We start from the raw sequence: 13,839 nt of genomic DNA on the forward strand, positions 1-13,839 counted from the left end.
CTTCCAGGGTGGCATTGTGGCTGGCATAGTGGTATCGATAGTCACTGCCGTGGTTGGTGTCCGAATCGTCCCAGACCATCGCATTCTGCAGGGCGGCCGCATCGGCAAACCCCACGTCTCCGTTGTTGAACCGCCGCGTCGGGAGCTGCTGCGTGAACTGCTTAGTCGCGCGTTTCCCCCAGACCGGGATCCAAATCTCGACATGGCGGACAAAAGGGGCGAGACGGGGGTGCGCCCGGAACCAGCGTGCGCTTGCCGCCAACTCATCTGCGGTGCCCTTGATTTTGACTGTAACCCGATCAGAACGAATCCAAGAGCCTGCGAACGAAAGAACAAAAACTGACTATGTCGGTAGATCCGATCCTGCACCAATTCTCGCCACACCCGGGTTATCAGCGATAGATTCGATAGCGCCTTTCGACGGGGATGACGCAACGACCGGTTCCAACTGCGCGCGGACTTGCCCCAGGTGCAAGAGGTGAAGGCGGATGCTCGTTCCCCAAACAGGTAGTCCAGAATCGCCTCGTGGATCTCGATGGGCAGATCTTCGAACCGGATCGCGGAATGGCTGGACTGTGGTGGTGTCTCGACGCTTATCGGGGGCTGGCTATCAGTGTCCTCCATCTCGGTATCCACCGGGCTCTGGTGACAAACGACGAGCCCCACCGCGGCGGAGGGAACGGGTCCCTCGGGAAACTGGATCTCCGCGCTGGTACACCGGTTCGATTTGGCATATGGAAGGGTGGTCGCGACCGACGCTTTGGCCAGCGAGTTGACAGACACGGGGCGAGGGGGAGGGAGCGTCGAGATCATGACGGGCGATGGGCGTGATTGTACGAGAATTCAGAGGAAAAAGGGAAACAAGAAAATAGTAAAAAAGGAAAACAGCATGAAACACCCGGAGAACGCCAAGCAGGGGAGAGAGAAATCAGCCGTCGTGAAATCGTTAGGCTAATGGAAGCCGGTGACAGGGAAGAGTCGATTTTAGTCTTTCGATAGTTCTGTGTCCAGATCAGAGAATGAAAGATGAGGGGAGAGACCGAGTGGTGTTTATTTTTTTCCCTTTTTCCTGCACAAAGTCTTGAGTGATCAGGCGGGCACTGCGGGATTCGTCAGACCAAGGCAAAATCGGATCTTCGTGTGCGACAGAAAAAAGGATAAAAATAGCGGGAGCAGATGATGACTTTTCCTTTCAGATCTGGGGGGTGGAGGAAAAACGAAAGCTGTTAAATTGAAGTTGAGGTTGATCGGCCAACGTGGTCCATGGCGGTGTTGATGCAGCAAGCAGTGTTGTTCAATCGATAACCGGCGGTTAGGCCGTCAGGCAGCTGGTGCAAGTAAATAGTAGGTGATTCAGATGGTAATCAGGATGGAGGGTATCAGAGAGGCAAACGAAGTGAAAGAAAACGAGCGCAACCAGGCGAGTGGGTATAAAGCAGATAGAGAGGGTGGAATTGACTAGGGGGTATCGAGTTAAGAAAAAGGGAAAATGGGAAACAGAAGACGAGAGGAAAAAGAAAAGAGGGGGAAGGGAAATAACTTTAAAATTAAAAAAAAAAAAGCAAGAGTAGGAAAACAGAGACGGGGAGAGGCAGCAGGAGGGATGGTGGATGGGAATGGGGGAAATGGGGAGATTTTCCAGGATGGATGGGAAAGTTGAAACACCACCCCGAAACTGGCTGGATCTTGCCATTGCTATCATCATCATCATCATCATCATCATCATCATCATCAACATCAACATCAATAATAACAATAGTCTACAAGCTCCTCAATCTCACACCACTCCCCTCACTCTCCTACTCCTGCTCCTGCTCTTGGAACTGGACTAACGTTACTGGCTCATAACATGGCCTGGTTTATTCTCGAAATTCTCGACTGTTGTGATGAAACTGTTTACATCACCCTCCTCAGGATCTCATCCATCGGCCTGTCTGTTTCAAGTAAATCGACCAGCCCGTCCACCATGAATCAAACCGATTGATGCTATATCGGGATACACCATAACTCATCATCTGCAGACATCCATATCATTCGCCTTTGGATAGATAACGATTGCAATGAAGACCGCAGGCGGGTGCTAGCACAAAGCTCCCTACACCGATCGATTCTCTCTCTCTCTCTCTCTCTGCGGAGTATAATGGGAGTGATCAATCACCTGAGATCTTCAAATCATCGTACTCATGTACATCCAACACCAACACATCCACTTGCTCCACTTGTGCCCAACACCTCCGTGCAGTACTTGCCAAGTTGTAGTGGACAGGATCGATAAGAAGGACCCCAAAGTGAAAGTTGGCTTTTCCCCGCAGGGTGGATCTTCTTTGCACTTTTCCCTTTCCTTTCCTCCCATCCCCACATCTGGCCGCATCTTTAATTTCACACTTCACTTACACTAAACAATTTGAGTCCTAGTCCACTACTTAAAGAAATATTCATATTTTGAGTATCAGCGCTAACCCATGCACAAAAAGCACAAAACGGACACCTGCAAAAGAAGACCTGCAAGGCATGATGAAAGCTATAATATACACGAAGAATCGAACCACATCCCTCAGCATCATCTCCGGCGGCGAAATCGAAATCGAAGTTCGTCGTCGCTGTCGGATTCCTCACGCTCTTCTCGCGTTCGTTTCTGCGTACGAGGCGCAGCCACCTCCGAGTCTGTGCGCGCTAGGGACTGCGAGCGAGACGCCACCGTACCGCTCGGGGTCATCGTTGGCTCTGGAGGGCTCTCTGCCACAACGGCCTCGGTCGATCGATGACTGTTGCTCACCCAGTAATGTTCGCCTACCCCAAATTCTTTGCGGGTGACCTCTTCCAAAGGAACTATGACGGTCTGGATGCGGTAGCGCGGCTGGCTAGGATCGCCCTTCCGTCGGAACTTTTTGAAGTTTTTGCGCCCGTTCCACCGATCGTTCCAGCGGCTATCCTCTGCATCGACATTGCGCGGCTTGATCTCCATCTCCTCCACAATAGCGAGTCCTTTGAGCTTCTCAATATCCACCTCTTGCAAGGAGTCCTGGAGAGATGCCTCTTCCGCAACTCGGCGCTGACGCTGGGCATCCTCTTCGGCTTCCCGATGCTGTCGGGCGGCCTCGAGCACATCTAGTTTCTGACGCTTAGGTTTGCGAGGGGATTCCTCCTTGGGCTGGGACGCTTCATCGTCTACAGATTGTCGAATGGTCTCAGCACGTCGACGTTTCATCGCCGCCGCACCTGGCAGTAGACTAGAGACAATATCTTCCTCGTCGTTCAGGCTGTTCTGTTGCTGCGACTCCTGGACAGACGCAGGTTCGATTTCCATCGGAGGAGGGGATATTGCTGGGCTTTCCTCTGGCGCATGAACTGGAATGGAGTTGATGTCGAAGCCATCATCAAATGTCTTCATCTTACTTACATACCCCCGCACACGAGGCCGGGACTTTCGTGCGGGCGGCTGACTTGCTTCCTCTGACGGCTGTGAGTCCGCGGCAAAAACTGTCTCGCTGGACCCGGTGCCGGGTGGAGGCTGCGGAGAAGGCTCTGCGTTTGCCTCGTCGCTAGCATCGACCTCCTCAAGTAGAGGCTGACAGAGTGGAGCCGCATTGTTGCCCAGAATGGCGTCCAGAAATTCACTCTGCTCAATCACCCGCTGCTCGGTCAGGAGTGCAATCTGTTTACTGAGCTCCAGGGACCACTCCTCATGGCGACCCTTGGCACGGTACCGAACATGCACCACACCGCCAGGGCTATCTCGCTGACTTCCCAACCCTTTATTCCCCGCAGCGTTCCTCATGAACTGCGCAAATTCCTCAGCTGTAGTCACTCCGTCCTCGATCTGATATAGTAAGACCTTCCCCTGGCCGTTGGTCAGGGCATCTTCTAAATTCTCCATCTGTGTGGCATCGCCGAAAACGAAGGTGATCCCCTCGAAGATGCTCAAGCGGGCGGGGTTGGGCGCAAAGGCCTCTTTGGGCCGTTGAGTCGTTTCCTTTCCCGGAGGAGGAAGATGCTCGGCTGGGTCCGGCCATGCCGAGTCGAAGTCAGCCTCGAGAGGGCACAGGGACTCGGGGCTGTCCAGGTCACTTGGAGTCGCCGCATAAACCAGGGCGTCCACGTAGGTATCCTGAACAATGTGCTTGGCATTCACCAATGCTTGCAAGCCCTTCGCTGTATTCCGTTTGCTCTGGACCACGTGCGTCGTCTTGTCGACTACGTAGGGTATGATCGTCTTGATATCGAGGTCTTCGAGTCGTGAGCGCACTCGTGCGAGAGGGTCTCTGGCTTTGAGCTCTTTGCTCGAGAAGGAAAAGCTCAGCACCGTGGGACACCATTTGATCCTATGTCAAGGGAAAGATGTTAGCTGGATCAGCGACAGGGGTAGAGCGCTTGTTCTCACCGCAGCATATGCTCATAGCGCCCCAGTTGCAGCTCGTGGTGCTGGCCCTCCAACTTCGTATTCCCACTTATCTTTTCACCATTAACCTTGGTACCCAACTTCGATCCCAGATCGGTAACAATTATTTCTGACTTGGTGTGGAGATGTGCCTACACCCAGTGAGGTCAGCGGGGAAGTTGCCCAGCATCGAACCGAATACTTACCCCATCGCCCGGCTTGACAGGGGAGACTTCGATCAAGAGATGCTTCCGCGAGATAGTCTTATTCGCAATGGCATGTCTCACTATAATCCGTTTGTTGGCATGATCGGCATTCGATCCTCGACTTTCTGACAATGAGAACCATAATTACCTCCATCTTCTCTAGCCCGACCGAACAGATACTTCTTCCCCGGGCGCAGCCAGACGCGCTTCCCTATTTTGCCAAACAGTTAGCCTTCATTTTGCCCAAGTGAGGTAAACAAGACATACCCTCAAGGAAATCCCCTTCAGACTCAAGGATCCACATGGGCAGACAAATGGAACCAGCTGCTTGCACGGCCAGAAGAAGGCTGGCTAAGTGACCGGCTGAAAGAATGACGGCGGCAGCATTGCACGTGAAAGCCTTCCGCGGGGAAACCCGCTGGACTCCAAAAGCACACCAACGCGTGATCACGTGCGCAGGCGTCGGTAGTGGCAGCTTTACCCACTTTGGGTAATAATTGCTTCGCGGGTGCCGGCGGAAAACGTCATCATCACCTTTTCTTTCAGACACAAGAAAGACAATGGAGCCTCCGGGCGAGGAGCGTCCCGCCAACAACAACAAGGATGCAGACAATAAATTCGAAACCCTCAAATATCAACTGCTTGGTCCCTCCCTGACCAAAGCCGGTCAGGATGCCGTGGATCAGCGGAAGGTGAATATATCCCGACTTAGTCGCTTTCTGCCTTCTTCATACTGAGCGATTCCGATCCAGGTGTCCGAAATCATCTACAACGCCTCCAAGGGCTCCAAGTTCTTCAACCACGAGCAAAATCGCGACAAGGTACTGACGGAGAAGATCGCGCGGATTCTCCGCGAGAAAGCCCACCTCGCGACGCTCGATCTCTCGGCGGACCTCCGGCGCGCGGACCAGCTGATCGCAGAGCTGGAGCTGACGCGGGATCTAAGTCAGCACGTCGTGCACGTCGACTGCGACGCCTTCTTCGCGGCGGTCGAGGAGCTGGACCACCCAGAGCTGAAGACCGTGCCCATGGCCGTCGGCAAGGGCGTCCTGACGACCTGCAACTACGAGGCGCGCAAGTTCGGCGTCCGCAGCGGCATGGCCTCCTTCGTGGCCATGAAGCTCTGCCCGCGGCTGGTCTGCCTGCCGATGAACTACGACAAGTACAGCGCCAAGGCGAGGGAGATCCGCGCGGTCTTCGCACGGTATGACCCCCTTTTCGAGAGCGCGAGCATCGACGAGGCCTACCTCAACCTGACAGCCTACTGTGCGGAGAACGGGGTGGGCGCGGAGGAGACGGTCGAGCGCATGCGCGCCGAGGTGCTGGCCGAAACCAAGGTCTCGGTCTCGGCGGGCATCGCGGCGAATGCCAAGCTGGCCAAGATCGCCTCGAATCGGAATAAGCCGAATGGCCAGTTCTGCGTGCCGAGCGAGAGAGAGGCGATCATGGCGTTCATGCGGGAGCTCCCGGTGCGGAAGGTGAATGGGGTGGGGCGGGTGTTCGAGCGCGAGCTGGAAGCGATCGGCATCAAGACCTGTGGGGATATCTTCCCGCAGCGGGCGTATCTGACGCGCCTGTTTGGGGAGAAGGCGGCGTACTTTCTCATGCAGTGCTATCTGGGTCTGGGGAGGACGAAGATCCAGCCCGTGGACAACTATGAGCGGAAGAGTGTGGGCACGGAGCGCACGTTTCATGAGTTGGGCGGTAAGGAGGAGCTTCGCGCGAAGTTATGGTCGGCGGCCGAGGAGCTGGAAAAGGACCTCGCTCGCACGGAGTTCAAAGGTCGTACCCTGGTGTTGAAGGTCAAGCTGGCAACCTTCGAAGTGCTCTCGCGGCAATGTCAACCCTCGCGCGCGGTATTCACCGCCAAGGATCTCTATGCCTTCTCCCTACCAATGCTGGAGAAGCTGGAGAAGGAGATCCCTGACATGAAGCTGCGATTGCTTGGTCTGCGCTGCACCAATCTCGTGAGCACCAAGAAAGTCGGCATCGAGTTCTTCGGGGTCGCCCCTCGGCCTAAACTAGCCGTGGAGCCGTCTACCGACGACAATCCCGACCAAGAGATCGGCGCGGAAGAAGCATTTGAAAGAGCTGCGCGTCAGGAGTTACACGACGAGATGAATGAGATTGAGAAGCTCAGCCAGGAAGTCTCCGAATCAGCAGATGTTGACGGCAAGCCAGCCCAGAACACAGCCCCAGCGTATTGGGATTGTCCGATATGTTTGAAACCCCAGGTGGCCGATGATCGGGTCTTCAACGACCATGTCGACTACTGTCTCTCCAAGCAGACCATCAAAGAGGCGGTCCAGGGTGCCACTGAGCATGTCCGCGAAGAAACCCCGCCGGCGGCGTCCAAATCCCGCAAACGCAAACCTCCCGGACAGGAGTCTCCGGATCCGCGACAGAAGAAACTGTTCTTTTCTTGACCACTGCATGGTATGATATACATCGATGTTGAGCTCCGATGGAGCGTTCTCCGATTTCAACCGTCATTCCTCGGCCGGTCCGTGGAAATTACACCCCAATCTGTTTACAGCAGTATTTGGCGTCACCACTCCTGTTTTGAGAGTCATACACTATAGACAACCGCATATACCCCTTTTGGCTCCCTACACATTAACAAATTTGAATTGGATAAAACATATTTTGTTAGACATTTCCCTCAGAACAGTACTGAAGAACGGGGTCACAGCCCACAATCAGTTGCTAACGAGCAGCACCTGTGAGCTCCATAGCATTTTATTCTGCGGGAAATATCATCCTCTACTATACAATCCACCCTCCCACTCAGCAAGGTAATTCCCTCTCACCCAATCAGTCCGAAACACCGCTCTTTGTCCACCAGAAATCACACTCCTTGCTACTCCATTCATCATCCGCCATCTGCGCCGTCACGCCCACACCCCGGCCCCCCGCACGCTCATCATTGCCCTCTCCAAGCACCATAATCCTCTGCGAAGCATCAAACGGCTCCCAGCGCGGTCTTCGCGCAAACCTCCCTCGCACCGCATTCGGATCCCCACTCACAATAAACGAAGTGATGTACGCATGAAACGTCCCGGCCATCTCCTCCTGCGCCGGCGAGAACGCCCTGACCTCGGGATCGAACGTCTCATACGCCATCTGATCCCCATGATTCGCCCCGCCCAGCACGGTCCTATTCAACGCCCACCGATACAGGAACACCGGCTCGCGCTGCTGCTGCGCCGCCGACACAAACCGCGCCGTCTGGCGCACGGGACACGCATACGCGTAGTGGCCGTACGCGGCCTCGACGCGCTTGAACTGCGGGCCCACGCTGATATTCCTCGTCTCGAGGTACGGGGACGCGCCATCGACGGCCGGATCCGGGTAGAGCGCGTCGATGGCGCGCAGGTCCTGGGCGGTCCACGCGGGGAGGAGGGCTGCGAAGAAGGCGGAGAATTCGGCCGCGGTGGCCAGCGCCGTCGGCACGTAGTACGTGCCCTCGTTGGTGTTGAAGCCCGTCAGCAGTGCAATGTTCTTGTTCCAGGCGCCGGCGCGCCAGGCGTCGATGGGCCGGCGCTTGATGAGGTCGCCGTCGATGACGGGCTGGAAGGCCCACCGTACGGATGGGTTGTAGCGGTCGAAGACGGTGGAGGAGGCGGTGGTGATGGTCGTGGACGGCGCGGCGCGCAGGCAGGTTAGGATGTTGGGGTCGGGGAGGGACAGGGTGTGGGCGCATCCGGCTGCGGTCACGAACTCCCGGAATTGTGCTTCGTGTAGGGCCGCGTTGTGGGCGTGGACGGCGCGAGAGGTCGCGGCGCCGGATTCGATGATCGCCCGGTGGAAGTAGGTGTGTTGTAGGTCGGGGTTTAGGATGTGGTGGGCGATCTGGGGGTGTTTAGTCTTCGGGTTTCTGGGGGGGTGTGGTGGTGAAAGGGGTGGGTGACTCTTACTGAGTGCGCGCCGGCCGAAAGCCCGATCAGAGTGACTTGGGATGGGTCGCCGCCGAAGCTGGCGATGTTGTCTTGCACCCATTGGAACAGGAGGAGTTGGTCGTGCAGTCCGAGGTTAAGGATGCCTTCGTTCGCTGTGGTGGTCGAGGGGAGGAAGCCGAGAGCACCGATTCTGCAGTGTGTTAGTTGCGCATGTTTCTTGTTCGCCTTGCTAGCCTCGAGGGCGCATGCACTTGCCTGTAGTTGAAGCTGACCGCGACAAAGGGCTCGTCGGCCCAACCCACCATGGACGCTGTATTGTGCATCGAGGCTGGTCCGATCAGTTACCACTCATGCAACCTTGGAAGCCTGTCCTACCTGTTCCGCGGTTATAAGCGCCACCGTGAACGTAGACAGCAACAGGGAGCTTGCCCTGCACCCCCTGGGGACGAAAGACATTGACCGTAAGACAATCCTCGCTGCTGCCGCTATCCCCGGGGATCTGCAACAACTGCTTGCCTGGGCAGCTGTCGAACCATCAGCCGACGCGCGGTACAGATGTACTGAACACATACCGTGGACCATAGCGACTGGCATCGACCAACTCGTCCGACGCATTGACAGGAACGGCCCGACGGAACCTGCGATCGCCCACCGGCGGTACGGCATAGGGGATTCCACGGAACGCGTCCACCGGATGGTTTAAAGTGTCTGTCAACGTGGTGCCCACCACCGTGCCCTGGGATATGGCGACGCGGGGCCGATCCAGGAGGATAGCATTGTGTAGCGACGAGGGCAGCCACGAGGCAAGGAGTGTTTGGAGCTGTTGAGTGCTGCTAGATGGCTGCTGGACAAACAGCAGCAGAATGAGCGGCAGTGCAGCCAGGAGCAACGGTCTCGCACTCAGCATGGTCGGTCGGTAGTATCACGTATGGAGTGAACAAAACTCCGGAATTCTGACTGAACTGATTGCCGAACACGGTCCTTTTATTGGGGAGTTGGGGAATCTCCTCATCGGCGACCACTTTTGCGTGCCGACAGACTGCGCTATCAATCACTTTCCCCGCTCCTCCCCTCAATCTTATCTTCGCCTCCTCCATCTCCCGCTTATCTCGGACACTCTCCGAGATATAGTTACTTCGTCACGGGCGTTTATCGAGGGTTGGCTGCTCCTCGCAAGATGGGTGGTTATCGGTCCTCGCTCGTGGAGGACACTGCTTTCGGCAGCTTGGTCCGGGTTGAGCACTCTTATCAGCTATGGGTGCCACTGATTGCCACAGAGCAAGTCTCCCATGATGAAGGGTTGAAGGTCATGCTTCGAGGAGCTATGGGGAAATGCCCAGTACCTTATCTCAGGATAATAGAGGGGAGGCTGTCGAGGCGGGCTGCCTTGGGAGTATTTAAGGCATCCCTCATTTCTCGAGTGGTCTTTCAGGAACCATCTATATCACCATACATCCATCTAAATGGCGGCAATCAATCCTCTCCAACAAAGAGTCAAGCATCAGGAAAAGGAGAAGCCCCCTCCTGTGAACGTATCCAAAGCCGACGACGTGGAAGTCGGCGAGGTCTCCTCGCTGGACGAGGCCGAGCTCTTCCTCCATGAGCACGGCGTCTCGCACGACCAACTCCAGGCAATGCTCGACGATCCCGTCCGGACGAGGAAGCTGAGACGACGTATCGATCTGATCCTGCTCCCGCTCATGTGCGGCACCTACTGTCTCCAATACATCGACAAGCAGGTGCGTCTCTCCCCCCCCACACAACAGCTGGAAGCTAAGTCTGCGCAGGCCTTATCATACAGTGCTGTGTTCGACTTGTTCACCGACGCCCATATCGACAGCAACCAGTACAGCTGGCTTGCCAGTATCTTCTACTTTGGTAGCGTGCTCCCGTCCCGTGGTATGCTGGCGGGTCGCTGACGGGGGTCAGGGTATCTGTTCTGGGAGTACCCGGCCAGCTACATTGCACAGCGGCTGCCGATTGGCACCGTTGTGTCGAGTTTCGTGTGAGTGCGTCGCCGAGATACGGAGGTGTGCAAGCTAACGAGGCGTAGGATCGCCTGGGGCGCGATTCTCATGATCACCGCGGCCTGCCACGATTTCACCGGGATGGCGGTGTGTCGGTTCTTGCTGGGATGCTTTGAATGTATGTTCCTCCTGTGTACCATAGGCAGACCCAGCTGACTTCGCAGCGCCAATCACGCCGCGTTTCATGATGATCGTGGGCATGTGGTACGTTCGTCAAGAGCAGCCCTTCCGCGCAGGGATCTTCTACTGCTGCAACGGGGTGGGATCGATGGTATGCTGGCCTTTGTGGAATTCTACAATTGATCCGAGACTCACTGACTGAGTAGGTCGGCGGACTGATCACCTACGGCATCGGCCAGATGGACGGCTTCCCCGTCTGGCGCGCCGTGTTTCTCATCTGCGGCGGGGCGACCATCCTCTGGGGGATCCTCATGCTGCTCTTCCTGCCGAACAGCATCCTCTCCTCGAAACGCTTCTCCGTGGAAGAGAAGATCATGCTCATTGGTCGCGGGAAGCAGAACCAGACTGTATGGCCTCTAAGTTCTGTTAACATGGTCAGAGCTAATCGCTACTCCGATGGCTCAGGGTATCCTCAACCGCTCGATCAAGTGGTACCAGATCCGCGAAGCCCTCATAGACCCGCAAGTCTGGCTGTTGTTCCTATTCACTCTGCTGAACGAGACCGTCAACGGGGGTGTAGCCAACGTACGTCCTCTCCCCTCGTTTCAGAAGCTGACGACATGGAATACGAGATCCTAACCCCCCGAGGGAAACAGTTCGGCAAACTCATCATCCGCGGCCTAGTCTCCAGCTCCCTGCTAACCACGGTCCTGAGCATCCCCCAAGGCGCCTTCCAGGTCCTCTTCATCCTCTCGGGCACATACCTCTCCTCGCGCTTCAAGAACATCCGCACGCTCATCATGGCCGTGTACCTCATCCCGACGGTGATTGGTGTCTGTCTCCTCTGGAAGCTCCCGCGGACGAATCGCTACGGCGTGTTGCTCGGATACTACATCGTAAGTGCCCTGCCCTTTCTTACTTGACACGGAGCACAACGTCAACTCCAACCATCATGCCAGGTGGGATCCTTCGTCACCTCGCTCGTGCTCGCGCTGCAAATGCCTTCCAGCAACATGGGCGGCTACACCAAGCGCGTCACGGCCACCGCGTTCGTGTTCCTGGCGTACTGCATCGGGAACATCATCGGCCCGCACGCGTTCCTGGCGGAGGAGGCGCCCGTCTACGCGACGGGGTGTAAGTTGATCCTGGCGTGTGCGCTGTGTCAGATGGCGATTGCGGGGCTGTTGCGGGTGCTGTTGGCGCGGAGGAATCGTCGGCGCGAGCTCGATGTCGCAGTCGTCGCCGAAAGAGGAGAAGAAGAGGAAGAAGAGGTGATGGCCGATCGGACGGATTTCGAGGTATGTCTGCTGCCTTTTACCTGTGCTTGCTCAAACTACAGTTCCCAGCTAACGGATGAGTGTGCGTGTGTGTGTAGAATCCTCAATTCCGCTATGTTCTCTAAATTTATAACCCCACGCGTCTAAACACACAAGCAACCCCATCCCACCCCCCACCCCCAATTTTCCCTCCTCCTCTACAAAAAATAGAAAATCACATAGGCAACCCCGCCATCTCCCCGACCTTCCAATACCGTCTCATATTCTCCGCCCGCAACGCCTCCACCTCCTGGTCGAGGTGTTCAAACAACACCGTCCCAAACCCCTCCAGCAACCGCTTCACCTCCCCGCGCTCCAGATCCGTCTCCCCCCGCCGACACCCCTCCAGATACCGCTCCAGCGCGTCCATCCCCCGGTGGATCACCTTATGCTGGCCGACCAGGCTCAGCTCGCGCCGGAACTCTGGCATCCGGCGCGCCAGCACGGGGAAGATGTGCCGCTCCTCGATCGTGTGGTGCATCGTGAGGTGGTGGCAGAATTCCAGCCCCAGGGTGATCAGGGCTTTTGGGGGCAGGGTGGGTTTTTTGTTGGCTGGGGCGCACGCGGTTTGGAGGGTTGCGTAGGTGTGGCGGAAGTGGGTGTGCTTGTTTTTTTGGATGTTAGTATTGGGATGGTGGGGGGGGTGAGAGATAGGGCGTTGGGGGGGGGGAGTGGTAAAGTGCTTGGTAAGAGTAAGGTAGGTCAGGTGGTGTGTTCTGTTGTATGGTGGATGGATACATATAGTTAAGTTGTTGTGTACTGGTACTCAGCGGGGAGATAACCCAGTAACCCACGGGGGAGGAGGGTAGGGTAGGGTAGGTCAGGTAGAGAGGGAACACCATAAGATATCTGCACGATTTCCCCGGGGAACATACAAACTGATCCATATGCTCCGCCAACCGATTATACACCCGAAATTCCTTCGCGGAGAGCGGCGGGAGGGGGGCCTCCTCCGCTTCCGCGGGCGGCTGCTCACCGGGCTTGGGCTTGGAGTAGTCGGGTGTAGCTTGCGCAGCAGCAGGCGGCGGCGGCGGCATGGTGGTTATCTTCTGTTGATAAGGCACACACTCAAGGGAAACGCGGGCGGGGGCTATCAGTGCTGGTCTGCGCGGGCGAGCAGCAGCAGCAGCAGCAGGGCGAGGGAGGCGGGAAATACTAAAGGGTGGTCGTGCAATGAAGCGCATGGGATTGGAATCGGAAAGATTGTCAGCAATTGTAAGCAGGAGATTAGAATATTGATTATGATCGTGATTATGATTTGGATTAGTATGGGGGCTGATGCGGTTGGATAAGAGAGAAAAACTACGGAGTACAAAAGACTTTCGGCAGTTGGAGGCGTCCGTTAGGGACCGGGGCTGTGGGGCAGGGGTTGGATTGGGTCTAGTGTGATGTGGATGGGTGGGCTGGGCGGTGTGCGGAGCTAACTAGGCACCAGTGGGGTGGATTGCCGGCAGAATAAGGAAAGGGGATTCAAGCACCTGCACATCCACTGGGTAGACACTGGAGGCTACTCCGATATTGACCGCCCATTTTTATGCTAGACTAACACTAAACCCATTCAGAACTGGAAATAGAACTGCCAGGGAACTCCCAGTCTGCAAAAGATCTCCAATGTCCAATGAACAGTTCTAAAAGTAGTTGAGCACGAAAATACAATCTTTCAAAAATCGTCATGGACAATGTACTCTCCGTAGTACCATCCCTCCGGAATCAATTCACCCACCACCAGCACAGCCATATAACCACCACCACCAGACAGCTCCCCCAATCCCAATCCCAATCCCAATCCCATTCCCCATGAACATGAACATGGAAATAGACATGGCCACAGACATCATCCGCGCCGGCTGGGACCTCAACCCTACCAGTACCGCCGCCCGCGCTGCCCGCGCC

General features: G+C 56.1%; 6 protein-coding genes across 6 annotated transcripts in view; 2 read left to right on the forward strand and 4 right to left on the reverse strand.

Annotated features, from left to right (window-relative positions):
- Positions 1-813, reverse strand: part of BO66DRAFT_322816 (uncharacterized protein) — a gene marked incomplete at both ends in the record, with an annotated part of 1,799 nt that extends 986 nt beyond the window's left edge. Inside the window, 2 exons of the mRNA XM_025643781.1 lie at positions 1-288; positions 345-813. The exon at positions 1-288 is cut by the window's left edge and continues 986 nt beyond it. Coding sequence (XP_025504007.1) covers positions 1-288; positions 345-813 — 757 coding nt within the window. The remainder of the gene's footprint in view (positions 289-344) is intronic.
- A 1,747-nt stretch (positions 814-2,560) lies between these two features.
- BO66DRAFT_411500 (DNA damage response protein RcaA) lies at positions 2,561-4,888 on the reverse strand (the record flags this gene model as incomplete). Its single annotated transcript, XM_025649294.1, has 5 exons — positions 2,561-4,322; positions 4,382-4,530; positions 4,585-4,664; positions 4,733-4,795; positions 4,852-4,888. 5 exons carry the CDS (start codon positions 4,886-4,888, stop codon positions 2,561-2,563), a joined length of 2,091 nt encoding a protein of 696 aa, XP_025504008.1.
- A 219-nt stretch (positions 4,889-5,107) lies between these two features.
- On the forward strand, positions 5,108-7,220 carry BO66DRAFT_471495 (Y-family DNA polymerase). The gene is made up of 2 exons (XM_025652862.1): positions 5,108-5,276; positions 5,337-7,220. Exons 1-2 carry the CDS (start codon positions 5,145-5,147, stop codon positions 7,008-7,010), a joined length of 1,806 nt encoding a protein of 601 aa, XP_025504009.1. The 5' UTR covers positions 5,108-5,144; the 3' UTR covers positions 7,011-7,220.
- Positions 7,221-7,339: 119 nt separating this feature from the next.
- BO66DRAFT_428857 (putative extracellular lipase) lies at positions 7,340-9,718 on the reverse strand. The gene is made up of 5 exons (XM_025650426.1): positions 9,056-9,718; positions 8,859-9,007; positions 8,786-8,793; positions 8,502-8,738; positions 7,340-8,436 (listed from the first exon to the last, which is right to left on the reverse strand). The coding sequence occupies exons 1-5, from the start codon at positions 9,388-9,390 to the stop codon at positions 7,399-7,401; spliced, it is 1,767 nt and encodes a 588-aa protein (XP_025504010.1). The 5' UTR covers positions 9,391-9,718; the 3' UTR covers positions 7,340-7,398.
- A 228-nt stretch (positions 9,719-9,946) lies between these two features.
- Positions 9,947-12,032, forward strand: BO66DRAFT_374412 (putative MFS transporter; the record flags this gene model as incomplete). The annotated part of the gene is made up of 10 exons (XM_025645593.1): positions 9,947-10,222; positions 10,271-10,361; positions 10,413-10,488; positions 10,537-10,628; positions 10,675-10,781; positions 10,837-11,037; positions 11,096-11,215; positions 11,287-11,526; positions 11,590-11,928; positions 12,006-12,032. The coding sequence occupies 10 exons, from the start codon at positions 9,947-9,949 to the stop codon at positions 12,030-12,032; spliced, it is 1,569 nt and encodes a 522-aa protein (XP_025504011.1).
- Positions 12,033-12,121: 89 nt separating this feature from the next.
- On the reverse strand, positions 12,122-12,983 carry BO66DRAFT_323053 (hemerythrin domain-containing protein; the record flags this gene model as incomplete). Its single annotated transcript, XM_025643791.1, has 2 exons — positions 12,122-12,550; positions 12,822-12,983. 2 exons carry the CDS (start codon positions 12,981-12,983, stop codon positions 12,122-12,124), a joined length of 591 nt encoding a protein of 196 aa, XP_025504012.1.
- Between the last annotated feature and the right edge of the window lie 856 nt (positions 12,984-13,839).

This window comes from Aspergillus aculeatinus (genome assembly GCF_003184765.1).
Source record: "Aspergillus aculeatinus CBS 121060 unplaced genomic scaffold BO66scaffold_24, whole genome shotgun sequence".
In the NCBI taxonomy this organism is placed as follows: Eukaryota; Fungi; Ascomycota; class Eurotiomycetes; order Eurotiales; family Aspergillaceae; genus Aspergillus; species Aspergillus aculeatinus.